At 47.5% G+C, this 27996-nt stretch overlaps 1 protein-coding gene across 3 annotated transcripts; it reads left to right on the top strand.

Moving 5' to 3' along the window:
• The first annotated feature begins 8 nt into the window (after positions 1 to 8).
• Positions 9 to 27655, top strand: GRN (granulin precursor). Of its 3 annotated transcripts, none has more exons than XM_061588498.1 (15): positions 9 to 261; positions 6370 to 6526; positions 8278 to 8439; positions 9931 to 10015; positions 11101 to 11222; positions 11941 to 12079; positions 12239 to 12345; positions 13382 to 13514; positions 15363 to 15460; positions 16318 to 16554; positions 17695 to 17931; positions 20821 to 21048; positions 22157 to 22384; positions 25010 to 25249; positions 26154 to 27655. In XM_061588498.1, the coding sequence occupies exons 2-15, from the start codon at positions 6383 to 6385 to the stop codon at positions 26298 to 26300; spliced, it is 2307 nt and encodes a 768-aa protein (XP_061444482.1). In that variant the 5' UTR covers positions 9 to 261; positions 6370 to 6382; the 3' UTR covers positions 26301 to 27655. The 3 variants fall into 3 exon arrangements, with proteins under 3 accessions (XP_061444482.1, XP_061444484.1, XP_061444483.1); XM_061588499.1 differs by lacking the exon at positions 9 to 261 and adding an exon at positions 1262 to 1391; XM_061588500.1 differs by lacking the exon at positions 22157 to 22384 and having other exon boundaries at positions 10 to 261.
• The last annotated feature ends 341 nt before the right edge of the window (positions 27656 to 27996 follow it).

The raw sequence follows: 27996 nt of genomic DNA, 5'->3' as shown, positions 1-27996 counted from the left end.
ACTACCGGTTTTCCCAAAGGGAGATGGGGAGGGGAGGCTCGCGCAGCAAACCAGCCAACCCAAAACAAAAAAACACAAAGCCCTCTCCGCCTTCCACGCCCCTCCTTAAGTAAAAGCAGCCATTCAGATTGTGGGAAGAGTGGCTAGGGGCCAATTTCTGTCGAGAGGGGTGTGGCCTAGACCTGGAGCTAAGCTTTTCGGTCTGGAAGGAACCGGCTACAGAAGATTAACTACGCGCATTTGGAGGAGCCGGTGCAAAGAGTGAGTATCCGGGGTGGGGTACCCCTGAGGATCCTGTTGTAGTAGAGGAAGGGCTCCCCCACCCTGCCAGGGTTATTAGCTGTGAATGCCAGATGTTGGGGGCAAACATCTCCTTGTTTTGCTTCTTGGGAGCAATTATCTGGCAGCTACTGAAGACGGAGTTAATCTTGTCAGGTTTATTTTATCTCATTACTTGATCTGGTAACCTCCCTGCTAGTCTGTGGGAATGCTGTGGACACAGTATATCTCGACATGAGCAAAGCTTTGGCCAAAGTGCTCCATGATATTCTGATTAGCAAGCTAGCTAAATGTGGGCTGGAGGGGCAAGGAACGTTTATCCAATTTGCCGATGACACAAAATTGGGAAGGAGACCTAACACCCTGGAAGACAGAAACAAAATTCAGAGATTTTGATAGGCTGGAGCACTGAGCTGAAAACAATAGAATGAAACTTTACACACACGTGTGAGCTTTCTGGGCGATTTACAATAACTAAAAACATTAAAAACAAATATACAAATTTAAAAACACATCTTTTAAAAACAATGTAGAACACAATTTTAAACAATTTAAAACATTCTGTCTTTCCCGATCTGCGGTATACATTCTAGTTGAGCTTCTGTTATTGTAGTTTGAATACCCCCCAATCATTCTCTTGAGCTTCCCTTTCTACTTCCCTTTTACTGAGAAGTTTCCTTTTTTGAAGTACAATTAATAGGGATAAGTGTAGAGTTCTCCACCTAGGAAAAAGAAATCAAACGCACAGTTATAAGATGGGGGATACTTGGCTCAGCAATACTACATGTGAGAAGGATCTTGAAGCTGTTGTTGCTCACAACTTGCATATGAGCCAACGGTGCATGTGGCTGCAAAAAAGGCAAATGCTATTTTAGGCTGCATTAACAGAAGTATAGTTTCCAAATTGTGTGAAGTACAGTTTCCAAATTGTATGAAATACTAGTGCCCCTTTATTCTGCACTGGTTAGGCCTCATCTGGAGTACTGTACTGCATCCAGTTCTAAACACCACACTTCAAGAAGGATGCAGACTGTAACAGGTTCCAAGGAGGGCAAGAAAGATAATCGGGGGACTGGAAACAAAGCTCTGTGAGAAGAGACTGAAGGAAATGGGTATGTTTAGCCTTGAGAAGAGAAGACTGAGGGGAGATATGATAGCACTCTTCAAATACTTGAAAGGTTGTCACACAGAAGAGAGCCAGGATCTCTTCTGGAACATCCCACCCCCGAAATTATTTTTGTAGTGGCTTGGCCATGTTTGTACGAGTCCCTCTAGAGCAGCCCTCCCCAACCTGGTGCGCTCCTGTAGATGTTTGGGATTACAACTCCTATTAGCCCCAGCCAGCACAGCCATTGGGAGTTGAAGTCCAAAATATTTGCAGGGCATTTGATTGCCCTTCATAGTTTAGGACCAGTGTACCTCAAAGACCACTTTCCCCCACCCCCAATGAATCTGCCCAGATGCTGAGCTCTTCCCTGAGGCCCAGCTTATCTGCAGGTCTGTTTGCCAGCAGAGGCAAGGTGGGTGAGATGTGGAATGGCCCAATGTCAGTGCTGATGCCTAACTTCTCTGGGATAAGACTTTGACTTCATTATCTCTGTAGCACCAGGTGAAGACGTTTTTGTTTGCCCAGGATTTTTAGGTGCTGTTAAGTCTTAGAGGGCTCCAGTTTTAGTGTTAGGTTTTTACTCTTTTTCTGGTTTTAAGTAATTGGTGAATTAGTAGTTCTTGACACTTTCATGTGTAAGCCACTCGAGGAGCTCTTTAGGGTTGAAGGGCAGGGTAGAAATGTACGAGCTGCAGCCAGTCCTAACTTTGTGGCCTGTTGTCCCCAAATGATACACATAATGAGTCTTATATGTATACTGAAAACATTTTGCAGGTGCACCTTTAAAATGTGTGAACTGCTTCTGTGTTTGTGTGTGTCTTGGAGACACTCTGTTTTAGATTAGTGCATCAGTCTGTGGCATGGTATTTGCTATTTTAGTAATTCTATAGACCTCTTATTGGCAACTAATCTTTCCTGCTTGGCTTTCTTGACTGTGCGTGTGGGATCAAGTAGCCTTCCTGGAAGCCCAACCACAGTTTCTTCGCTGCTTCCTTTATTAATTGAAGCAGCTTTTTTTAAAAAAGGCAGCGCACACAAAAAATCAAATAAACGGATATGCAGCAACCTGTGGCACAGATTGTGTACATTGCTTCCGCTGGTCTTGCGATATCACATTGTCTGCATGTGACTTTTGTAATCTGTGTAGATCCAAACTCAGTGTAGATCATCCTCCCACTTAATGATTTCTCAGAAGTAGGGGGCCTTGGCTTCCCAAGGAAACGAAACATCTTTTTGGTGGGGAAGGAGGAGAAAGAGGCACAGCTAGTGTGGGGAGGAGGGGCTGTTTCTTTACTCTCCCATAGCAGTGTTTAATATTTGGGAGCACCCAGCTCTCTATACTTTGCCAGAGAAGGCTGGGGCTGTATAACAGGAGGGAGCATGCTGTTCACAATGGTGCAGGTCAGTGAGCTCAGTTTAAGCCCAAATTTCCTCCACCTTTGAGCTGCACCTGTGTGACTGCACAACTACTGGGCTTGGAGCTGACCTGTGTTTTTCAGGGCCTGAATTTGTGTGTGTGTGGTTGCAAACATGTGCAAGTCAATGCAACAGGACATCTTTTCGATAAGGATCTGACCTTCCCCCTCCGCTCACATTTTTGTCACACTGTGACCCACACCACAGCCCTAATCCTGTGCAATGTGTTCTTGAGCAATTTGCTGCCTTGTAGTGGCTGTTTGGAAGGGCAGGATTCCAATAGCATTATTTGTAATTATAACGTGGGTATCATGGTTTTTTGGGGGGGTGCAAGTTGCTTGCATGTGCAGATCAACAAATGGACTTCTGGGCTGAAGCTCATAAACAACAGCAGACAAATGATTTGGGGTAGTCTGTTTCAGGGTGCTACATAAACATGTGTTTAAAGCCATTAATCAACATCTTCAAATGAAATGGGAAACTAGGAACTGCAAATAAGGAACTTGGAACCAGCTTTAGACTTGTCATGTGCATGTGGTTCTGAATGGTTGACAGATACACATGTGCTCTCCATTTCATTGTTTCAGCTCCCCTATGACTGGGGTGAGAAACCAGCAGCCCTCTAGCTGTTTTTGAACATGGCTGGTGGGAGTTAGTCCAACAACATCTGGAGTGCCACAGGTTCATCATCTCTGCCCTTTGTGAATCTGAGGCGAATACTTTTTTCCCCCTCTGAGTTGTCAGGAGGGATATTATTTATTCTTTTTGAAACAGTTACAGGCTTCTCTTGCAAACCCTGTCAAGTTTCTGAAGGGGAGAGAGGGGTGTATGTCTCATGATGATGAGAAGCTTGGCTGGCGGGAATTGGCTATTCCAGATCAAAGTGTGTGAGAACCTTCACACCTTCCCCAAGCAGCTATAGCTCAAATCTATGGTCTTACATCGTGCAGACGTTAGATATGAACTATGCTCTGGTTTAGCAAAGTTTCTTAGTTGCCTCCTTGCTAGTTAGCTCCTCTCCTAGCGTATTGAGCTTGAAAATCTCTAGATCTATATCTTACAATATAACACTTCTTTCTGTCATTCCTAAGCTACTGAGCCTAGGGAAAGGAATAGTCTTCCTGCTTCATTGTGCACTACTCTTTGTTGGTGAACTACCTCTGAGCTAGCATCAGTTAAACCAGAGGGTAGAGAAGAGAACATTGAGTTTGTGTCCTTTAGGACTCAGCCCATTTTAGACTGGAAAGTTTAGAAGAGGCATCAGAGGTTGGAAGTGGAGTACAGTGGATTTAAATTAATATAAAACCCATGTCAATTCAGATACTGCACTTTCTAACATGAATATTATTTACATCTCATTAAAAGTGTGTGCTCTGAATGCATCAATCAAAGGTTGCCAACCTTTTCAATTAAAATTTTAATAGCACATTTAACAAAGAAAAAAGAAGTGAAGACCACCTCCAACAAAAACCACCATTCTCACATTAAGGATACACTAATCACCAATTAAATTACACATATGCCATCCAGCTTTCCAAATAGGTGTCTGTGGTTGCCAGTTTTTTTGAGCCAGTGAGCACATTTGGAATTGCCACCTGGAATTGCTGGGAAGAAGGGCAGGATATATACATCTAATAAATAAATAAATAATGAAATAATTTGAAAAAGCATCATGGATGGCAGTCACAACATGGCTATTGTAGGAAGAGAAGTGTTGGAGAGGCTGAGCAAGTGCAAACAGGATCTGTGCAGAAAGAGCAAACAGTCTCATTCATTGTCGATTTTTTATGGCTTTTTACTGAAACTGTTTGCAGCACCATAAGAGGCTCTGGTGGGCACACTGGGACTCAGGGCACCGTCTTGGCAATCCCCGGTAAATGATCTGAAGCTTTTTTTACCCTTGGATCACACATCAGGATGTTCTGTGCACCGTAGCAATTTCCACACAAGCACTATGCCGTTGTCAAATACTAACAGCTTTGCTTTAGAATATCTTTAGTCTCTCATGCCTTAGGCTACAATTCTAGACACTATTACTTAGTAAAATCTCCTGCAGAACTCAGTGGGGCTTGCGTCTAAATAAATTGACAAGTATAGGATTGCACTGCTAGTCAGGGCAGTGGTTCAACCTGGGAGAACCAGGGATGTTGGGGATATCCTATCCCCACGTTAGGTCAGGAGGTCGGCCTGGATAACCCTTGGAAACCCTTTCTAGCTCATGAATTCCACACAGTCCGTTTGTTCTGTCTTTTTTCCCCTTCCTCCCTGAAAGTTTCATTTCATTTAAAGCCACTTCGCCAGGAGGATGGGCCACGAGATGGGATGTAAGCACAAGCTGCCGGTATAGCTTACTGTGGGGTGCAGGGGCATATGAACTCCAGTTCCTTGCTGAGGATGCTCACTCAGCTCTACTTTGAACTTGTGTGGAAATAAGGAAATAGGAGCTAGTAACCAGTGCCAGTCTCATGCTGCAGAGCAAATGCCCTCCACTCTGAGCTTAGATGCGTCTTTGCATGAGGCAGTTACTGAGCTCTGCCGGGAGCATGGGCAGGTCTTGTGTTATGTCCAAGTTTATTTCCATGCCATTCGTCACCCACAGTCCTTCAGGGTGGAGGTAGGCGTTCCTTCAGGGCCAGCCCAATGCATTTTGCCACCTGAGGCAAAGAACAAACTGGCCCCCACTCCCATTATACTGTAGTATAATGGTTAGAGTGTTAGACTAGGACCTGGGAGACTGGGCTTCAAATCCTCACTCAACCATGAAGCTGACTGGGTGACCTTGGGCCAGTCATAGTCTTTCTCAGCCTAACCTACTTCACAGGGTTGTTGTGAGGATAAAATGGGGAGCAGGAGGACCAATTACGACACTCCTTGGAGGAAAGGTGGTATATAAATGTAATAAATAAATTGTGTACAGGCAGTAATTTGACTGGTAGGTACATCTTACCTCAACACTGGGGATGGAACGGAATCCTGTACCTCACCTGAGGGCAGTAGGCTAGCTTAGGAAGTGCAGGGCAAGGCTGTGTGGTACCCAGCTCTGGACTCCCAGTGTCTCATTGCTGCATCCTGCCCTTTGGTATCCACTGCCTGAGGAGGCTGCCTCACTCTGCCTAATGATGGGACTGGCCCTGCTTAGTTTTAAGCCTTCCTAGGCAGCTGTGCAGCAATGGAGGCCCAGCAATTACTGCACTGGCCTAGCCTGGTTAGAGGCTCAAGCCCTACAGCCAAATATGAGATGACTCTTTGGCCCAGGATGGCTTTCACAGCGGAACTTTCCATAATTGGCCCTGTTCACACCCAGAACTCATGCACATGATGCTCCTACACTGATGACTGAGTCACATGAGGCTTGTTTAGGTCAGCTGATTACCCAGCTGAGTCTCATGAGACTCCTATAGGTCAGAATGCTACATTGCATTCTTAACGCGCATTGTCTAATTTATAATCAGGGGCTTTGGTGAGAGTATGCTTCTTGGTCTTGGGCATCTCACAACAGTGTAGCAGTCCACAGGAAGTCATTGGTTTGCCTGCAATCAGCTGATGCCTGTCCTTTCTCTTTTCAGGTTCTTGGCCAAGATGTGGGCACAGCTGATGGTGTGCCTGGTGTTATGTGGGACAGCCTCTTCTATGCAGTGCCCTGATGGTCGCAAATGTGAGGGATCCTCCATTTGTTGCAAGCTCTCTGGAGAGGATGGATATGCCTGCTGTGACCGACCTCAGGTGGGAAACCATAACTGTGTGACATTTCTATCAGATTCACACCTTTTGCAAATAGGTGTGGGTGAAAAGGAAAGTCTTTGTGATCCCCACCCGTCTTCCTTTGGAAAAACAAAGGTTGTTTTTTCCTTTCCATTAAATGCACCCAATAGACCAACAAGGCAATTTAAAATATATATATATAAAACGAAAAGAGCCCTATTTTAGTGTGCAGCTCGCATGTTTGTCTTGCGTGTGGGCAGGGCAAACAGGGACGAGTGGTATTACTCTTTCCCTTCTGCAGGAAGCCTCCACAAGTGAAATGCTCCACACTTTCTCCAACTTGTGAAGAGAGATGAAGATGTGGGAGGTGCGGTGGAGCTCACTGTGCTTGTTCCTGCTCGCCCTGCCTGTGTGTGGCATTCACTCCCCAGCAGCACACCTAAGTAGGGTTAGAATGGAACAGAATTCCAAAAACCTATACCATCCTAAACCTGTACATATCTATACATACAATATTTGTATTATTTTCTATTGCTGCTGTCACACAGCGCGACGGCATCATTCCATGGGGGCAAAGAGGAGGGGGCAGCAGGCACACGTGAGGCAAGCAAGGGCAGTAGACCAGCGGGTGAGTGAGGCGGGCGTGAGGCGAACAAGCAAGGTGGAAGAGCGAGACGGCCTGGGCAAGCCATGGCGGAACAATCAGGACAGCCTGGGTTAGCTCCTTATCAGCTGAGCTGCTCTGCTGTTGCTGCCCTCCGACCTCACCCACAGCTGTGGAAGGCAAGGAGGAGGGAAGTGACAGGAGAACAGGACAGTTGCTGAGGCGCTGCCCCAGCCACTCCCCACAGTTCCTGTGTTGCTCGCCCCAGCCGACTGCCTCCTTCCTCCTCGCAGGAGAAGGTCTCAAGGGGAAAGAGAAGAGGAAGCTTAGCAGCCCATTGAGGGCAAGGTGATCTGTTTGGGAGTCCCTGGTGGATGGATATGTGTATGTTAGTTAGGGAGTCCCTGGAGGGATTGGGAGTCCCTGTGTGTTTGGGAGTCCCTGGTTGGCGAACGGAGCAATCAGAGGGGCAGAACCCCCCTAGTGTGTATGCACTAATGCTATGTCTGTATTCATAGTTAAACTGTGTCATTCACTCCCGCAAGATGGCATTCAAAGAGGATTAGACAAACTCACAAAGGATAAGGCTATGCTCTGCCTCCATTGTAGTCCTTTGTATTCCAGTTGCTGAGAATCACAAGTGGGGAGAGTGCTATTGCACTCTGGTATTGCTTGTGGGCTTCCCATTGGCATCTGGTTGACCGCTGTGAGAACAGGATGGTAGGCTATGATGGGCCTTTGGTCTGATCCAGCGGGGCTCTTCTTATGTTCTCTGGCCGTTGTCCACGCTGGCTGGGGCTGATGGGAGTTGTAGTCCATCAGCATCTGGAGGGCCGCAAGTTCCCCACCATTGCCCACTTGCATCCCCTGCAACGTGCAGCGGTTTCTTGGCGGGGAGTGAAAAGGTGTTACCTGAAGGCAGAAACTTTGCGGACCTCTAGCGTAGGCTGTGCTGTATCTGCCAAGTGAAACATATCAGAAGTAATGTTTAATGTTGATCTCTTAGCAGTCTGTTTGGGTTCCCAATATAATTCTATGGCACCTTTTTTCTGTGTGGCGGCTGTTGCTTCTGCGGCCTACAGGGGAAGTGTTGGGACGTAGGCTGTGTGAGTATGTAGATGGGGCCAGAGTTGCTTCTCGCTTGCATGCTTTCTCTTTCTTTTTACAGTTCATGGGAGCATCCCTGCTCATGTTTCCCCCAGAAGACAATTATCTCCTTCAGATGAAGGAGGCCTCGGGCGTTCTGTGCCTGGATGGGAGTATGTGCCCAGTGGAATACTCCTGCCTGCGCACACCAGATGCTGTCTTTGCCTGCTGCCCCTGGAAAGAGGTAAGCTGTGGAAGAGAATGGAGGGAAGATGTTTTGCAGGGAGCAGATGGCTCTGGGACCGTTCCAATACCTGCCACGTTTTGGGATATCCAAAAGAGGACGTTTCAACCTCTTTGCCTCACATCTTGGAAGTCTCCGTTTGCCCTCTTTCCCACTTTGTTCTGTGCTGAAATAAATCGCAAGATAGTCAGTCTGACACTGTACAGATGTTTCTCTTTGGATCCATCTCCTAACCAGGTACTAAAAAAAGAAATATTTCACATTGTGGATAGCAGGAAGAGCTCTGCCAGAGTTTGTGGGTGGGTGCTCTTGAGTTGTGAGTGGAACAATTAGCATTTTCCTATACCCAGCCATGACACAGAAGCACTCAGCTGATCTGTCCACTGAGTAGGTGAGGTGCCAGCTTATCAACCTTCTTACTTGACCCTTGCTCTGCAGGTGATCACGTTTATCTCTGCGCTGCGACAAACTTCACTTTTGAATTTCTACAGTTTGTATTGCTGTTAAAGGTTCAGGAGCAGTCCAGGCCGTGTGTTTTCCTCCCCCCCCCCCGGTTAGTTTGCTACAGTACAGCAATCGTGACTGAATTTCGTGTTCTTTATTTTTTTAATCTTGTGATCCTGCCAGAGAACACAAGTTATTGGGTAGACTGTATAAATTTAGTAAGTAAAAAAATAATAAAATAACCTTGTACCAGCGGTGGGGGAACCTCAGACCTGGGGGGATCAAATGCAGCTTCCCAAGCCCCTCTCTCTAGCTTGCATGACTCTTCCTAGACAATGCCCTTGTCGGACTGCACCATCTCTCCCCAGGCTGCACCCTTCACTGACCCTGCTCCACGCCCACCTGGAGTGCTTTTGCTTGGCTGGAGTATGTCCTTGAAGTGTGATAATGCCTCTCCCTTTCCTGGATGGAGAGCGGTTTGTGTATGTGTGTGTGTGTTTAAAACCCTTTTGATTTTTGTGTGGCTGAAATGTAGTCTTCTGTGGAAAGGTAAATGTCACATCTGTTGCTCCACCCCACTTTTACCCCCATTGGAATGTGCTCCCGCCCCCAAAAAGGTTGTCCAATAGGGAGAGCAGCCCTAGAGCTTAAAAAAAAAAAAGACCCATAGCCCTGCCTTAATAGAGGATTTGCTGCCTAATAAAACCAAGGGGAAGGAAAGAGGGCCCTGGTTCTGGAATCTGGATGATCTCCACTTAGAATTTAACTAGGACACTGTGGATCTTGGCATGCAAAAAAAGTGGTGGTGGAAGAGCCTCTGAGCATGCTCTTCCCTTACCATTGAATAGGTACAGCCACCTTCTTGGTGCACGTGCCCCTTGCGCACATCCATCGCACCAACCCTTCCAGGTGACAGGCAGACTTGTTCCAGCACCTCTTTCTAGAATCTTTGGGGTCTGCAACAGTGCAGGCAAGCGTGGGTTCCCTCTGCCCTTTGAATCTCAACTGTGTCTGCTGTGCTGGATGCTTTTGCCTCCTCTCTTGCAGGGCATCTCCTGCGCCGATGGACGCCATTGCTGCCCCCTGGACTCACACTGCAGTGCTGATGGGCGATTCTGCTTACAGAACGAAGGTACTTTGGGATAGGGTTGGTGGAACAGGGGCCACAGCTTAACAATTAAATGTAAAATCTGGCAATAAAAACTGCATCCCATCCCATATGAATGCAATGTCCGGGATACTATTTGAGTACAATGCATTCTAAAATGAAGAGTCTTCACTTGCTTCCTAAATACCACAAGCTCAGGCGCAAGGAGACAGAAAGCTGACTTTGCACAACTTCAGACCATTGGCCAATCTAGCTCAGTATTGACTACACTGACTGGCAGTGGCTCTCCAAGGTTCCAGGCAGGGGTCTCTCCCAACCCTATTTGGAGATGTTGGGGATTGAACCTGGGACCATCTGCATGCAAAGTGCGTGCTCTGCCCCTGAGCTACGGCCCTTCCTGTCTTCTCCGGTCAAAGGGCGTGACAAAATAGGCAGCGTTCCTAGCCCTTAGCGGTGGCACTTTCCTAATGGAGCTGCCTCTGCTGATCTCGCTGTAGGAGAGAGAAATACGGGGCCTCATATGGGGACAGACGTTGCCACTCAGATTTGTTTAAATATAAGTGGTATATAAATTGTCCAGCTAAATAAGACAGGCAGACTGAACCTGTACCTTACAGAACGTTAAAATGGGCTTAGAAGCAAATTGTTAGCCGTGCATTTCTCATGGGATGAGTGTTATGTAATCCTGGTGACTAGATTCTCTCCATATACTCATCTTTTAAGAAGGCTTCCAACTATGTTCCATTATTGTGTGTGTTATAGTGCTATTCAGTGCTTTTTTGGTTAAAAAAAATGAGGTGCCAGTACTTGTATCTAGATAAAAGTGCTGCGGGTGTCAGCACAATATGGTTGCCATGGGCAGCCAACAAAGAGGTGCTGGTACTCCATGCCGGTGAATACCATCACAAAAAAAGCCCTAGCACTATTGATTTGAAAAGAGCCTTTCAGTGAACTGGTTCTTGGTAGAAGGAAAAACCCAGCGAGATGGGCCACTGTGGTGCCCATTTCATAGGCAGGAAACTGAGAAAGTGACTTCTTCTGAATGTCCAAGCTTTTCAAAACTTGGGATAGAACTTTAAAAAAACAAAACGTTGTTTTTTGGCTTCTAGTTCCCATCTCTCCTGCCAAAGTCAGTGCTGTTCAATGCCCGGACGGTGAATCGGAATGCCCAAACGATTCTACTTGTTGTATGATGCCCGATGGAACCTGGGGCTGTTGCCCAATGCCAGAGGTACGGGAGCCTAACAGATAGACAGTCCACTGTGTGAACTGGAGGGACGCTGTGATAGCTACAGAGGGGGGTGCTGTCCTTTTGCGGTCAGGGTATAAGCACAGTTAGATAATGGGTTTAGAAGGGATCAAAAAGGCCACCAAGTTCTATACCCCCCACCCGATCTCCAGAGAGGATACACTACAGTGAACAGGTGACCCTGAGCAAGTTACTTCAGATGACTCTTTAACAACTAAGCCAAGCTGCACATCACGAGAATATAAAAATCTGTGCCAAAAGAGTTGGTTCTTTAGTATATCGTGAAGCAAATGTTTTCCATTTGTATAACTTGCCCTTTTTTTGCATAGTTCAATTGTTACTACTTTGCATAACTCACTTATGGTTTTTGCTAGTCACAGGGTGCACTGAAGCTCTAACACCCTGCCCTAATCAATCATTCAAATACTTCATCAGGGTGGTTTACAATTAAATATTAATTATAAACCTGGGCTCCTACTGGGAGAAGGGGCAGGATATAAATCTAATAAAAATAAATAAATAAAACAGAGTAAAACAAGAACAGCAAATCTATAAAGGCAACATAAAAAGTCAGGTAATGAAATGTTGGGGTTCTGAGAAATCAAATTCTGCATCCAGTGCCCCGCCTTAAACAAGCCATGGGTGAAAAAAGGTAGGGGGTGGGGAGAGACGTCACGCCAGTCTCCTCCTTCTCTTCCAGGCATTGTGCTGCGAAGACAAGATCCACTGCTGTCCTCACAACACAACTTGCGATCTGCCCCATGCACGGTGCTTTGCAGCCTTCGGGGAGCAAGCTCTTCGGAAGAAGTTCCCAGCAAACAAACGAGCGCTTGTGTTGGGTAGGGAGTGGAGAGTGGAGGGTGGGATGGAACTGGGGCTATTGCCCCGGTGAAGTGTAGCTGTGCCTGTCAGCAGTTCAGTCGGTTGCCCTTCCATGTCCGCAGAGGCAGCATACCTGCCCCCAGTAATTTGCTTTCTCTCAATCTCCGTCTCTGCAGATCCGCCTCAGATCAATATCTGCCCGGGTAATCAGTCTAGCTGTCCAGATGTTGCCACCTGTTGCCTTCTCCCAACTGGCCAATATGGCTGTTGCCTCCTACAAAATGTAAGAGCTGAAATGGAGCAGACAACTGGAAGGGGGGGGAGGCGCCAAAAGAGTCCCAAGAGCTTCCTGCTTTCTGGCAGTATGTTCCGTGGGCATGAGAAGCACAAGGCAGGGATGGGGAACCTGTGGCCCGACTCCAACTCCAGTTATCCTTGATCACTGGCCATGCTGGCTGGGGCTGATGGGAACTGGAGACCAGCCATGTCTGGAAGGCCACAGGTGGCCCCATCCCTGGCATAAGGTCTCTGTTGCTATTCACAGTGTGGAGTGGACTCTCTTGTTTGTATCTTGTACCAAGTGTCTGGACTGCTTAATGAAAAAGAGGCCGCTGCTGAGACCACTGTTGCCGCTCAACACTGGGGAGGGGTTTAAAGAGCCCTCTGCTTCTTGACTCTTGTGGGAGGGGCTCAGTGGGTGGGGCCGGTGTTGCTGGCCTTCCAGAGCTTGCTCACTTCAAAATGTGGCAAATCTATGGGATGGTCGTCCTCTTCCACCGAGCGCGGAGCTTCGGAAGGGATGCACATGGAGCGGTGAGGGAGGAAGGGGACACCCGCCAAGCCAGCCAGATCAGCCGAATCAACCCTGGCGATCAATGGGGTGACGGATGTCGCAGCCAGATCGCCCTCACATCCACCAACTGTATGGAAACACATCAGTTTTGACCATGGGTGAAGCAGGGCAACATGTCCCTCTTTCACTTGCCCCTTTACCTGAGGCTCGTATTGCACCCCCAGTGGCATAGGACCGTCTGCACAGAATGTCTCCAGCTTCTTTTGAGGACCACTTGATTTATTTTGAGGGAGGTTTGGGGTATTCATTGGCCCCATTTTCTGTGAATCCTCCCCGCAGATTGCCACTCAGGTCCTGGGCTTGATGTCCCAACAAGCAAGAGACACTGCCCTCAACCCAGAGGGGGTGTCATAACACTTGGCATGAATTTGGTGTCTACCAGCCCCTCCAACCTCCCAAGCTTGGCAGGCAGTTCCATCCCAGGTCTGATGCCTCTCTCTGTTTCTTCCCCCCCTTCTTCTGCCAGGCTGTGTGCTGCAGCGACCGCCTTCACTGCTGCCCACAGGGCACCACGTGCGATCTGACACATTCCAAATGCACCATGACCCCGCAGCGGTCGTGGCCCATCACACGTCTTGCTGTGGACCTCCACCTCTCAGGTGAGGAGGATTCAATAGGCCTTGCAAAGTTACAAAGGAGACATGCAGAGAGGGGGAAAAAGGCTTTGCCTGTGTATTGTAGGATCAGGCCCAGCTCAAGACTTTATGCTGCTTGAGGCAGAGCAGCAAAGACATGCCTTCCACCCCCCCAAAAAACCAAAGGTATGTAGTGTCCAAAGCCAGTAACATTATTTTGGCACTTGACACAGAAAATCTCGTAAATGTCCCACTCTTTTCTTGGCAGCTAAAACACAGTAGTAATTGTCCTTTTGTGACACCCAAAATCGGGCTCCTGGGACATCCACCTTACCCCACCTCATGATAAGGCCAGCACTGGCAGGTAGGGTGCCTGTCCACTCCATCTCTGTATGAGTTACTGCTCTGGCCTTGCCTCCTCCTGGAGGCCTGAAGAAGCTCTGCCTGGGTGGTGACAGCTGATTATGTGTGATGCCTTTTCTCCTACAACAGAGCAAGCCAGAATCACATCAATATCTGAAAAATCTTAAATGCCACGGATATCCTGGCATTCCAATAATGCTAGTACTAAAAATGTTCTTGTAAATAGGTGTGGATGAGAGATCTGCAGTGTTGGCTGATGTCCTCCTTTCCCATTGTTGGGTTCAAATTTAAGCCCCCTCCCCAAGCAGGGCGAGCTAGCGCACTCCTCAGCCCTGAATAGGAGTGCAAGCTTTAGAATTTAATTTACCTGTTTCAGTGGTTCAGCCAGATACCAATAAACATAAAATAAACATAAAATAGACACACAAAATTACTGCTTGATCAAGAAGGGATCTCTGAACTGCAGACAGGAGTCTGTCAGGGCAGAGAACAAAGTTTATTCATTGAAGCCTGATTTATATAGGTTTTATAAGCAAAACATAGTATAATATCATAACAAAGGAATACAAAGGAATACAGCATTACAGAGATAAAGCAAGCGCAGTTTCCTATCTTGTTACATTACTCATTTCATAAAAAGCGAGGAATTGGTGAAGAGTTTATAAACTTGTCAATCTAAAAAGGCGTAATGTGAGATAAGAACTGAGGAAAGCGAGTATTAGAGTTAGATTGACACTTGGTGGAAGATAAACATGAGGCTTTAGTGTGCTTGTGTCAGCAGTATGACGTAAAACTATGGATACATTCTAGTAAAGTATTTGGGAACACTTGTTCTGTTGTGCTTTTTGCTACAACGTGCAGGATGTGTATAGTGAAGCAAGACAGAGAGAAAATAATAACATCTAGAAGGGATACATTTTATCTTGTTTTTACAGAGATGTTATTGTCTGAAAGTCGCCTTTGAGTTTTTCTTCTCATGAGAAGAAAAACTAAACTTAGAGTTGTATGTCCCTCCCATCCCTTCTAGGTTCCAGAATTCATGGCAACACTGGTTCTGACAATAATGTAGGTTTCTTGACAACTCTTGACAACTCTTGGGGTCTAGGGAACACCACTGTTACAGAACCTAACACCATGCTGCAAGCTGGGGTGGTCCTCCAGGAGTGTAGGAGCTTTTTTCCTCCTCCTGGACCAACAGCGAGGCTCTGCCTCCTGCTGTCCATCTTTTCTGCAGCAGTTGAGGTAGTAAGAAGAGTGGTCTCTTCCACAACATCTATCTTCTTCAGGGTAGCCAGCATGCTTTCCAGATATTGTTGGACTTGAACTCCCAGCAGCCCAGCAAGCGTGGGCAGTGGTCTGGGGTGATGGAAGTTGTAGTGCAACAGCATCTGGAGGGCACCACTTTGGCTATTCCTGGTCTGCTTATTGCCAGATGCTTGCAAAGGAGGGTCAAATTGAGTAGAAGACTTGCTGTTCCCATTTTGACATGAATGCCTCCCTTTCTTGCAGCCCATGATGTACAATGTGATGTGGAGCACAGGTGCCCAGATGGGAACACCTGCTGCCGGCGTGGCCCAAGCACGTGGGGGTGCTGCCCCCTGGAGGAGGTAAGAGGGGATGTACTTGCCACATGGCGGTGATTGATGAGTGGAAATGCAACCATTTATTTGTTTGTTTGTTTATAACCCGCCTTTCTTTTCATGATAGAAACCCAAGGCGGCTTACATATGGTTCCCAGGCGGTCTCCCATCCAGGCAGTCTCCCATCTAGGCACTGCCCAGACCTGACCCTGCTTAGCTTCAGCAGGGAGCTTGCCTTATGTGCCTTCAGACCCTAGCCTGGGACTAGACCATAGCCTGGGTTGCAAAGAGTGCAACATGAGCGCTTCAAAGAGGACTCTGAATTTAGAATGGAAATGCATATCTAGTACCTGTTGCAGATCAATTTTATGAATGCCTGTAGCCATCAAATATACCCTGTGGCAAAGCAATGACACTGAGTTTGCTTGTTCTGTTGTTGTGATGGATGGAGAAGGGCCATGGCTCAGCGGGAGAGCACGTGCTTTGTGTGCGAATGGTCCCAGGCTTATGTCTCTGGTGTCTCCAGGTAGAGCTGGGAGAGACCCCATCTGAAATCCTGGAGAGCTGCTGCCAGTCAGTGTAGGCAATATTGACTTAGATGGACCAAGGTAGCTTCCTGCCATGGGTGGCTATGATCCGTTAAAGTGGGTGGCAAAGCAGACATTTGGCGTGTGCAAGGTCCCATGTTTGGTTCCCAATGTTGCTGTTAAAATGATCCCAGCTAGTTTGACTGGTGGGGAGGATTTTTTCATCAGGCTTGCTGCCAGTCAGAGTAGATGTTACTGAACTAGACAGACCCATTGGTAAAAGGTGTCCTCATTACATCTTCTCTGTGCCAAAAGAGTTTCATGGTGAAGCTGACGGCCCTCTGTGTCCTTCTTCAGGCCGTTTGCTGCTCAGACAATATCCACTGCTGCCCAAAGGGTTACACGTGTGACTTGTCGGCAGGGTCCTGCCTGAGAGACAGCAGAAGCACCCCACGGCTGGCAAAAGCAGGACCAAGCTCCCCTGCAAGCTCTGCAGGCAAGGTGGTGCAGTGCGACACTCATACCAGCTGCCCAGATGGGCACACCTGTTGCACCCTCTCATCGGGTGTTTGGGGCTGCTGCCCACTGCCGAAGGTAAGAGAGGGCCAGGCCTCAGCCCCACCTCTGAGCGTGGGGATTCTGCCTCCTGCTACCCAAGCCGTGTTTGCTGCCAAGTGTCTCCCGGCCTGTGCTCAAAAGAGGCTTGCATAGGGAGATAAGAGGGGGAAGTGGGTTCAAGACTGGCTGCTCTGGAAATATGCATTCCATGGCCCACAGTTTTACTTTCTGTACAATGGGGACAGTTGCATCTCAAGTGTGGGGTGGGGGTGAACCGCAGAAGGGGAATACTGTTACGCAGCAGGAGGTGCATCTTGACAACCAGAAATCGGCAGCCAAAGTTCTCGCTAGTTATTTTGGTTTGCTGGATGAAATTCAGTTCCCCTTGCATTTCTCACTCCTGCCCATGGGATGCATGCAGTTGGTGATATTTTTAGGCCCCCTGTGAGGTTTTCTTTCCCCTCCTCTGGGTCCTTGCCCCTCTCTGCGGAGAGGGAAGGCACAGGTGGGTGGAGGATTCAGCCCACTTCACCCGTGCTTTCTTTTTTGCTCCTTTGAATTGCATCTTCCACTTTCTACAGGACTGTAGTAGATCCCTAATCTGATGCTGCTGCGTCTAATTTGGTCCTCAGGTACTGGTTTAGGATGTGGTTTTACATGTGGTAACTGGTCATGCCCAGCTTTTAGCTGGGTTAGCTATTTCATGACTTTATCCCAGTGGCTCAGGAAGGGTCTCTTCTGCCCTTACATACAATCTAGGACTTCCACTGCCCAGCCCATCTACCCTTGGGACGCCCAGATCTCCCACAACTGGAGGGAAAATATTGGGTGTCATTAGCAATGGAGGAGAAATTTGCCCAATCAGCTTTTTGTTGTTGTTGCATACAAAATGCATAGAATTCACATGCAGAATTTTTTATGCTTTCTTTCAAAAAAAAATCCACAAACTGACAAGACAGACCAGACCTATGATTGAGTCTGTGTGAAGGTGATCTGGAACAGGAATAGGTTGATCTGCCGACTTCTTTTAGTGGACTTCGGCCTCCAGTCAAAATGTCATTAAAAGACTTGGTCAATGAGGTTTCTGGTCTCCCCATTTGGAACCAGGAAGAGATTCCCTTCACCTGACCCAGTGATTCCTTCCGGCCTCATGAGTTCCTCCCCTTTGCTCTCTAGGCTGTTTGCTGTAAGGATGGCACCCACTGCTGCCCTGCCGACTACTATTGTGATCTGTCGCACGGCACTTGCACGAGGAATGGAGACAGCGTACCTTGGCTGGAGAAGAAGCCAGCAATCGTTGGCATCACTTCTTCAAGCAGGGATGTGAGATGTGACTACCAGTTTAGCTGCGCAGATGGGCAGACGTGCTGCTGGAGGGGAATGCAGGGCTGGGCCTGTTGTCCGCTCCCACAGGTATGTTGAGCGGGTGAGCGTATCCCCCCAAAAGTGTGTGTGTGTCATGGGGACAGTTTCATTATGGGTCAGCAGTTTATTTGAGTAGGAGCAGAAGGTGGCAAGCATCCAAAAGCAAAAGAAAGGGAAAGGGGGGGGGACTCCAAAATGCTTGGAATATATATATAAATCTGCTCAAAATAGGTGATCATTATTAGTTTGAGCAGATTTGCTAGAAAAGAGTATTTTAGACCAGTACATCCCCTGATGAAGGCCAAACTATTGAGTGGCCGAAACGCGTTGGGCTTTTGTTATAATATAAGATATATATATATATTCTCCCTGCTTTGGGCTCTTCTACTTGGGAAGCTAGATCTGATGGAGTGCAGGTCTGTGATCGTTCTAGGGTTATGGGCCCAGAGTATCGGTCTCCTAGGGAAGTCTGCAAGCTTTCATCGGTAGATTAATCAATTGGTGCTTTAGCTGAATGGTGGGAAGCAATTTTTCAACTTGTGGGGCTGAGAGTGAAGACGTGGAGCAAGGAGTCCATGTTTTGAGGTTATTTTGCTTCTAGTATATTAACTATGCTAGGCTGCTGAGTGGGAAATGCCACTGCAACAGTGAGCGCAGTTTCTCCTTAAATTATAAGCTGCCTGTCAGGATACTTGTCCCCTGTGACACCCCTAGGGAGGCCTCCGATACCCAGAACAGTTCCTTACTCCAGGCTCCGCCTAGGAGGTTCTCATCATATGATCCGTTTTGTGATAAGCAGCCCTTTTAACTCTCTCTGCTTTTCGCTGGCTCGCTGCTGAAGTTTATAACCCCAGACTCCCTCCTGCAGCTCTCTTTCTCTCTTCCACAGCTGCTCATCTTGCAGCTCTCTTGCTTTGTCTCTACAACTGCAAGTTTTTGCTCTGCCTTCTGTCCCACTCTCAATAGGCGTCCAGCTCCAGCAGCTTCACTGGGGCTGCGGTCCTCCTTACCTCGCCTTTGTTGCTGTGCATTTAGCAACTTCCTTCTTGGGTTTTTGCTGCTGCTGCTGCTATCGCCCGCTCCCACACCCGCCTGCTCTCTTTTATCAGCCTGCAGGGAGCATCTGAGATATATATATATATGCCATTCTTTGCGGTGAGCCCCTCCCAGTCCCTTTCGCTTCCTTCAGCATCTCTTGTGCCTGAAGTGGTGTTGAGTAAACTGCCCACTCCCTAAAACTGAGTCAGTCAACTGCTTGGTGCTGTTTTTATGGGATCACAGCCTGGCTTTTATGGTATTTTATAGTCTTGCTGTATAATGTCACACTTGCTTCGGACAATCTCGTTCGGAAGAAACAAGAAGCCCTATAAATACATAGCAGCTGACAGGACCGTTGCATAAGAACATGACTTTCCAGGCTCACTGTCAAGCAGTCCCGCTTACTGCAGAAACCTTGAGGCTCTGCAGCTCATGCTTAACAAGAGAAGAGAGCTTAACCACGAGCCTGGGTTCAGATGGCATGCTAAGCCCAACCTTGGCTTAGCTCAGCACATCAGGGGAGCAAAAAGGACCAGGGAGGAGCAAAGTGGTGGTGAGCACCTCTCTAGGAGCTTGCACATTCACAGGATCTTGGTAAGCCGCAGCCTGGCTTGCAGCGTCATGCAAACTGGGTTGTGCAAGCCAGGTGGATCCCTGACATTTCCTGCATATATCAGGTGGGTGTGGTTTGAATTTGGTTGAGTGTGTCATTTTAAAGGGGAAGGAATACTTCCTTTGTGCACTTGCCCAGTCCCACCCTTCCACCAACGAGCTGAGGGCAGTTTATCAATACTGGGCTTCCTCACAACAGCCTGGGAGAGAGAGTAGCAGCGTGGGAGGCGACCTTGCACAAAGTCAGACCATTGGTCCACCTAACTCCGCAGTATCTATGTTTATCAGCAATGGCTCTCCAGGATTTTAGAGAGGAGTCTTTCCAAGCCCTACCTGGAGATGCTTCAAAAGCCAAAGGGAGGTAGCTAGGAGGAAACGGCAGAAGGCTTGGGCCCCCGTCTCAGTGGCTGATGTCATCTCCCCAGTGGATTTTCCATTGGCTTCAAAAATTCTCCCCCACGTGATTTTAGTCTCTTTCTCAGGCCTTAGCAAAATGTATTGTTTGTATGCATCCCCGGGTCTAACTCCAGTGAGCAGGCTTCCGAAAAGCCTGCTTCCAGTCAGGTTACTAGACAGTCCTGGGCTGGGTGGGCCACAGATCTGGCCAAATGGCTCCAGACCCACCTGGTCTGTGTTCATACGAGCACAGGCGGCGGCACTGGACATAGATAGGGAGCTGCCTTACATCAGGAATGAGGAACCTGTGGCTCTCCAGAAGTTGTTGAACTCCCATCATCCCTGATTGTTGGCTCTGCTGTCTGGGACTGATGGGACTTGGAGTCTTGGGACTTGGGTATAGCTTCCCCATCCCTGGGGTTTCACACAAGAGTCTTTCCCAGCCCTACCTGGAGATGCCAAGGATTCTGTGTGCAAAGCGTGTCCTCTGCCACTGGGCTACGGCCCTTCCCAAATGCTGGTTTGCAGCCACATGATTCTCTTCATGATAGAGCGATGTGGCAGGGATCTCCCGAGTCCAAGTCTCTTGCGGCTGCCGTATACTGACTCTCTGTCCAACCTCTCTCCTACTAGGGGTGCCACGTGGTCGCAGCCACGGGAAGTGGATTTCATGTTCCAAATGCAAAAAGGCCTTTGCCATAAAAGGAATCTGTGGCCTTTGTTGGGGAGAAAGAAGATGGGCAGGTTTGGGGAAGGAATGTGTTTGAAGGCATTGCGTGTACAGCCAGACTAGAACCTGTATGTGGGCTGTTCCTCTAAACAGAAGGGTGGATGTGCTGTGGACTTCAGTTCCCTTAACTGCCTACGTCTTCTTTCTTTCTCTCTCCCCAGGCAGTCTGTTGCGCCGACCACGTCCATTGCTGCCCCAGCGGCTACACCTGTGACTCGGCACACAGTTCCTGCGTCAAAGGCGGGGGGCCCTCCCAGCGGGTCTTGCTGGTTCTCGGTCTACCAAGGCAAGATAGTGATGCAAAATGTGATGACCGCACAAGTTCCACAGATGGTCACACGTGCTGCCAGCTGGCCTCGGGCAAGTGGGGGTCCTGCCCTTTCCCAGAGGTGAGCGGAGGCGGTGGCAGGATCCCTGTTGTGAAGTCACAATTGAACGTGACACTCGAGCGGTATAGGTATATGCAGTTCAAGGAAGATGACATTGAAACCTTGTGTGCACTCGCTTTTAGAACTATAGGGAAACCTCGCTACGCAGTGCTAAATCCCTGTAGTGTTCGCCGTGCCCTTGTGGTTGAACAGGCATTGGATAATTTTCTAAAAAAAATGGGTGAGGCATAAACAAGCCTCCTTGGAACCCCTGCCACTTGACCCATCTTATTTTCGTTGTCTAATCCTGTACGTTCTTAGGATGCTCTCCAATTATTTCTTCAAATGAATCCAGAAATGGTTCCTGGAGTTCAATCCTAAAGATCCCCGGTAGTTTTCTTCTCCTAGAAAGCTGGTGTAGCATAATGGCTCAAGGATGAAGCGACGAACCAGGAAGGCCCAGATTTGAACGTTGCCTCCCCTTCTCTCTCTTGTGAATTCACTAGGTTGCCTTAGGCAAGCTGCTGCCTCTCAGCCTCAAGTTGTCCCCCCACCCCAATCGGCAGTGTGGGAGATAATAAATACTGGCTTACCTTACACGGCTATTGTAAGGATTACCACTAGATCGTGCAGCCTGAAGCAATTTGAACACTTGAAAGTGCTATAAAAATATTTATCTTCCTAGATACATGTTTTGTGCCATGCTTACAAAAGGGGAAGCTCCAGCGAGCTCCTGGGAGGGGGAAGAAGGGGAGAGGGCTCTGGCAACCCCGGGGAGGGGGAAGGAGGGCTCCAGTGATGCCTGGGGTGGGGATCCCTCATTAAGTAATATTAGTTGAACTTTTGGGGACTTGTGCCTGGGGTAAGTTAGTCTGCAGGTTTGTGTACTGATGATTGTACCTGAAAGGCTTGGATTGGTGTGTCCTTTCCAACACTGGTGCCATTTTTCTAGCCCTCTTTAGAAGAGGTTGTGTGATACTAGGGGGAAGGGGGCTGTGGGCCAGATAACTAAGAGAGCAGTTAGGCTGGGGGGGGGGCGGTGGCTTGATTCTTACATATAAATTGGAATGATTGAGCCAGAACTTTCAAGCCATTCTCTCCCCCCCACCCTCGGCTGTCTCCCCTGCAGGCCGTCTGTTGTGCAGACCATGTGCATTGTTGCCCCAAAGGCTATGCTTGCGATCCAGCCCTGGGCACCTGCCAGGAGTCTCAGCACTCTCTGCCTTGGGTGCCAAAGCATCCTGCCGGTGTGCCTCAAACTCACGGCATCCGGTGCAACGACACCGTCAGCTGCGAGGAAGGGCAGACCTGCTGCAAGGGTGTGTCGGGTGCTTGGAGCTGCTGCCAGCTGCCCAACGTGAGTGCAGCCATAATTTCTCATGGAAGCTCTCTGTGTGCCAGATGCCGGCACGGAATGCTGAAGCGGCACTGTGGCGGCTACCACCGCCAGGAGAGCTTGCAGGGCCCTGTGTGATTCAGCACCATATTTGTTGCCACGTGGCAGCCTTGCATTGTGATTCTTGAAACTGGATGCTGACCTATTAGACAATGGGGTAGGCAGCTTGGGCTGGGGCAGAGGCAGCCACCAGGACAAAGCACAGGGGGAAAAAGATGAACAACAGAGCAGAGGGGAAGGCGGGTCCTGGAAGTGATGGTGCTAGTGGTTGGAGAAGTGGAAGTCTGCCTGCCTGCAGGGTATCAGGTGTTTAATAATGCACCCCTTGTGAACTCTGTTTAGGATGTGAGTGAGGGTATGCATGTTATTACGTGCTTTTTAAAAAATCTGCAAATATACTGTTCTCAGAACAGCTGTTTCTATATATGCACACACAATTTAAACTCATCAGGTGGAGGTGCAAGACTTTGAGACTCTGTCCCCTTCTTTACTCTTGAAACTCATCCCCTGCCCTGAAAGTCCTAAATATCACTCTCGAGGCTCCTGTTCCAGGCTGGCTGGAGCTATGAACAGGACCGTTCCTCTTAAGGGGTGAGGAGACGCTGCAACTTCTTTTTGCCAGTCTCGCTTGTCCTTTCCTGAATATCCACTGTGTGACAATGTTGGAAAGAGGGTGTGGGAGTTTGTCTTCCGCTCTTGCTGCAGTTGCTGAAAGCTTCAGCAGCATTGGCTTAGGAGAGGGGAGGGGAACCTCAGGCTCGTGGGCCAAATGTGGCCCTCCTGGCCGCCACCCCCCCCCCCCGGCCCTGCTGTCACCCTCCTCTACTGCTTTAGCCTGGCTAGAACGTGTCCCTGAACTACAGTCATGCCTCTTGCTTGGAGTGTGTGTGTAGAAACCTCTGGGTTTTGTGTTGCTGGAAGACAAGAGTCACATTGGTTGCCCCGCACATATCTGTCTTTGGCCCAGCCTGCTGCTGGCTCAAGGATAATAGCACACTTCTTTTTTTTTAAAAAAAAACCACTTTTAGGCCCAAATGTGCTTCTGTGGACTACCGTTGGGAATTTCTTGACCTGGAGTATAGCCATGCAACTAAACAGCACTTGATTGCTCTCCTTCCGGTGCAAACAGAGAAAAAGCCTCGCCCTCAAAGTTAGGGGGATGTAATGAAATGTGGGCTATACTAAGCGCTAGGGGAGACAAGCTTTCAGCTTGTCAAAAGCAGTATCTAATCCTAAATACAAAGATAGCTTCCTTGAATTCCCTCCTTTTTTCATTAACTTTATTTGCAAATTTAACAAAGAAAGGAAAGAAGAAGAAAACAAAGGGAAAAATTAAATAAAAATGTTAGAGATAAAAACATATGACTGCTGCTAATAGTAACAATAAGCCACCATAGATTACATTACAGATACAGTAACCATCAATACATGCATCGTAAGTTAAACATGTCTGTTAATATAAGCCCTCCAGATGTCCAAATAGGTATCCACGCAAAACTGACATCTGCATCAAATGTGTTTAAAAGTAGCCAGAGGCAGTGAGGTCCTCAGCCTATTGCGTGATAGACAGTGGGTGGTGGTTGTTTATATTGATTACTCACCCTTCACCAGTAGGTCCCAGGGTGGGTCACAAAAATATAAAATACATTATTAAAAACGTCAAACATAAATATTATTAATATCAGATGTCAAAGGCCAGGCTCCTTTTGGCTTGAAGCCAAAATCTTTTAGCAACCGTAAGAGCTCACAAAATCCACTTTTGTTGTCCTGCCAGTAATCCCCATGGTACAAGAATATATTTTCAAGTATATGAACATCTGCAAATATCAAGAATTTTGCCAGCACAAAATTAATACGGATAACAACTTCAGACCAGGCTGAGGTATTCGCTGCATTACACCTCCAACATCTGTCTGTATTGGACAGCGTCTTCCTGTGCAAAATTTGTGGAGTCCATCAAACTCACAATACTACGTTTTGCTGGATAAGTCTCAGTATCAGGTCTAAGGAAATGTTCCGCATAGGTTCTAAAGCAATTTCCCATTGTTTGAGCAGCTGTATAATACATTCTAATTCTCTATTCCACACCTCTGAGTTTCTGAACTTCTACCTTACAAAGATTCATTAAGCATTTATAAACAACGGTCTCCAACAGTTGAGCAGATGTCGAGGCTAGCAAATGTTGCAATTGAAGATATGGCCAATTCCACGGTCATTGGTGATTGGTGTTTAAGCTGTAAAATAGGAAATGACTAAAACTCTTCCCTTAACGAAAATAGACTTGAGGCCAAACTTGCATGCTACACAGGCAAATATTTCTTGCCACCATTTCATTTTTTAACCCCCTTGTTTGTTTTTGTGTAGGATATTGTATTGTGTTTTTTGGTTATGCCTTTTTCACCAGTCAAGGAAGATGTTTGTTATAACAGGAATTTGTATCGCAATTTTTAATGTTTGTTTTAAAATATAAATGAAATAAAATTTTGCTTCTCACATACTGGCAATTCTTTGGCTAGGTCAGTGACTTCTGTGTCAGTCCAGAACAGGCACAAGATCAAAGTGCTGTCTCTCTCTCTGCTTCTACAGGCTGTTTGCTGTGAGGATCACCAACACTGTTGTCCCTCTGGCTACACCTGTAATGTGGCTGCTCAGACCTGTGAGAAACAGCCGTGGCCCAGGCTCCTTCCTGCAGGAGGCCTGCTGATTTCTTCACGCACTGCCACATCCGGCCGGGATGTGTCATGTGATTCTCAGCACTACTGTCATGACCACCAGACCTGCTGCAAGACACGCTCTGGTGGGTGGGCTTGTTGCCCCTATGACAAGGTTAGTGCCCAGGCTGGAGAGTTTGTGGTTGGAATTGGTGAGTGGGGATGTTGGGGTGAGCGGGATGTTTGGATAAGATTTCAAGCAGTGATTATAGGAGGGTATAGGAGAGGCTGGGAAGGGGAGCTGTGTGGATGGATCAAAGGGAATGAAAGATGAGGGCAGAAATGTGGGGGGTTGTGGTCCTCCAGTTGTTGCTAGACTACAACTCCCATCATCCCTGATCATTGGCCAGGCTGGCTGGGGTTGATTGGAGTTCTTTGGATTTCTTGTATATCATAATCAGTTATGTGGATTTTCTTAAAGTTTTTGAATTGCTCAAGAGTGATCTAACTCGGCATGTTTATTTTATTTGTATTTACTAAACAAAGCTTAAACCACTTTAAACTGCCACTTGCCTAATACTTTGATTCCAATTGGCATCTGTTCAGCATTCCTAGTGAACCTATGTGTCTATGGTCTGAAGGCACATGAGGCCAGCTCCCTGCTGAAGCTAAGCAGGGTCAGGTCTGGTCAGTGCCTGGATGGGAGACTGCCTGGGATCCATATGTAAGCCGCCTTGGGTTTCATGGAAAGAAAGGCGGGGTATAAATGTAATAAATAAATTAAACATATGAAACAGAACATTTTCCACTAGAAGATAAAGTACTGGAAAAAGGTCGCCAAGCTTAAGGGTATAAGTAAGGCCTCAATAGCAGGGTAGAAATGTGAGAAAAGAAAATCCACTTCTTAAGAAACATGAAAACATATCAGTGCTGTTTTTAAGTGTGTATTACATGGCCCTGCAGCCTTGTAGGCTTGCAAACTTAAAGCAGGAAGTCTTCTTTTTCTAAATCTGTATATTCTTTTCTGATGGGAAGTGTCATCCCATAATTTCTGCCTCTCTTCCCCCTCCCCACCTCAGGGCTCCTGCTGCTCCGACAAACGCCACTGCTGTCCACCTGACTTCCGTTGCTCCAAAAGCGGATATGAATGCACTAAAGTGAAGCCCCTCCGTTGGGACGCCCGTGCCTCCTCCCCTCGCTCTACCCAAGCACAAACCTTGCTCTGAAGTGCCTTTTGGGCTGGACTCTCCCAGTGCTTGGGGGCTGAAGTGAACTCTGCTTTTTCAGGGAGGGGCACTTGTATGTAGGTGAGGAAGAGCAGGGCAACTTCTGCCAAGTTGCTGTTCTGATTCTGAAGGGGTTCTTGCTGGCTTATACTTGCTCCCTATGTGGATGGAATATTCTCCTTTGAGGCTTTGCCTCTAATAATAAATCTGCTCTCTTGCAGCAGCCCCCCCACCCCATTCCTCCCTCTTGCTCTCCGTGACCTTTGGTTCGCTGCCATGCTATGGACTAGAATCTGGAAGGCAGATTTACACAAGCGCAGTGTCTTGCTTTGCCCCAGCAGTCCTCCTCACCAAATGGTTTTTGTTTACTGTCAAGTACTTCCCTAAAAAGAAAAAAAAATCTTGACACTGAATTGGCAGTTGTTTGCTGCATTGCTTACCTTCCCTGTGTCTTGGGTGTGTACTGTCCCACTTGAGGCTCTTTCTGTGTTTTGAGGTTGGTTGGTTTGTTCTTTTCCCTTGTGTTGAAGACATCCCTCCATTGCACCAGAACAGAGATCCATATGTGCTCAACATAACCTCCCCAAACATCCAGCAAATTCACTGGGGCTGCAGATGCATCCCTTTCTCTCTCCCCCTCCCTCACTGTCTCCGAGATGCTGTGATGGTTTTAATTTGTCTTTTTTTTAAAGATTCCACACTCCTACCCATTTCAGCGAGGGCCCTAGCTCTTTTGCAAGCAGAAGCTAGCTTGGTGTTGGGGTAAAGTTGGCAGCCACCTATTACTCTCCCAGTTTATGTCCTACCCTGTGGCACCCCGCATCCCCCTTTCAGATCAGGCTCAAATTTGTGTTCCTCTCTGCTTATCTGAGAGCCTCCACTTGTGGGAGAGTGGGGAGAAGAGAAAGAAGCAAACTTCGATGCTGCGGTGCAAGTGTGGGCAAATCCAATAAAGTGGACTTGAGTGTAAGGAGTACAAGAATGAAAATACACGTTTGAGGGCAAAGGTGGTGGATCTAACATTAGCCCTTGCTGAAATTTCAAGTGCTCACAGCTAGGATGGACTTCACTACAGCATGTACTGGGTGAGACTTAACAGCTGCTTTGCCCTTTGAAATTCCATCCAGATCCCTGTTGGGTTCTCTGCATTGTTGCAGAAACTACCTAACATTTTACTCCATACCAATGAATTGAAAGACTACTAAATTACGTAGCTCAGGGGTCCCCAAACTGTGGTCTGTGGGCCACCAGTGGCTCATGAGCTTTATCCAAGTGGTCCATGGCATGTCTGTGGATTTGTGGTTGGAGACATGAGATGGCACAGCCATTGCATTAAATAGTCATATTGGTTTTAATTGTGTTTTGTTCCTTTATTTTCTGTGTTTTGCTGCATTATAATTTGAATTCTATGGAATTGCAATTGCTACAACAGGCAGAAAAACCATTCAGTGGTCTACCATGGCACTCAGGAATTTTCAAGCGTTCCACATGGGAGAGAAGTTTGGGAATCACTGACCTTGCTGAACACTCTTCACAAGAGAATAGGCTTTATTCAGAGAGGGAAATGTACTTCTGTTTGAATCATTTCTGAAGCAAAAGATGCCTGACAGGCTCATCTATGCCTGTTACTTTTGTCTTCTGCTGTGAAACCCCAAATGTGTATGGAGGGATGCACTGTGATTATTCAATGGGTACA

The sequence above is a fragment of the Rhineura floridana genome, chromosome 11, assembly GCF_030035675.1.
Source record: "Rhineura floridana isolate rRhiFlo1 chromosome 11, rRhiFlo1.hap2, whole genome shotgun sequence".
Lineage (NCBI taxonomy): Eukaryota > Metazoa > Chordata > Lepidosauria > Squamata > Rhineuridae > Rhineura > Rhineura floridana.
The sequence above is the reverse complement of the archived record's forward strand: the minus strand, read 5'-3'. Positions and strand labels throughout refer to the sequence as shown.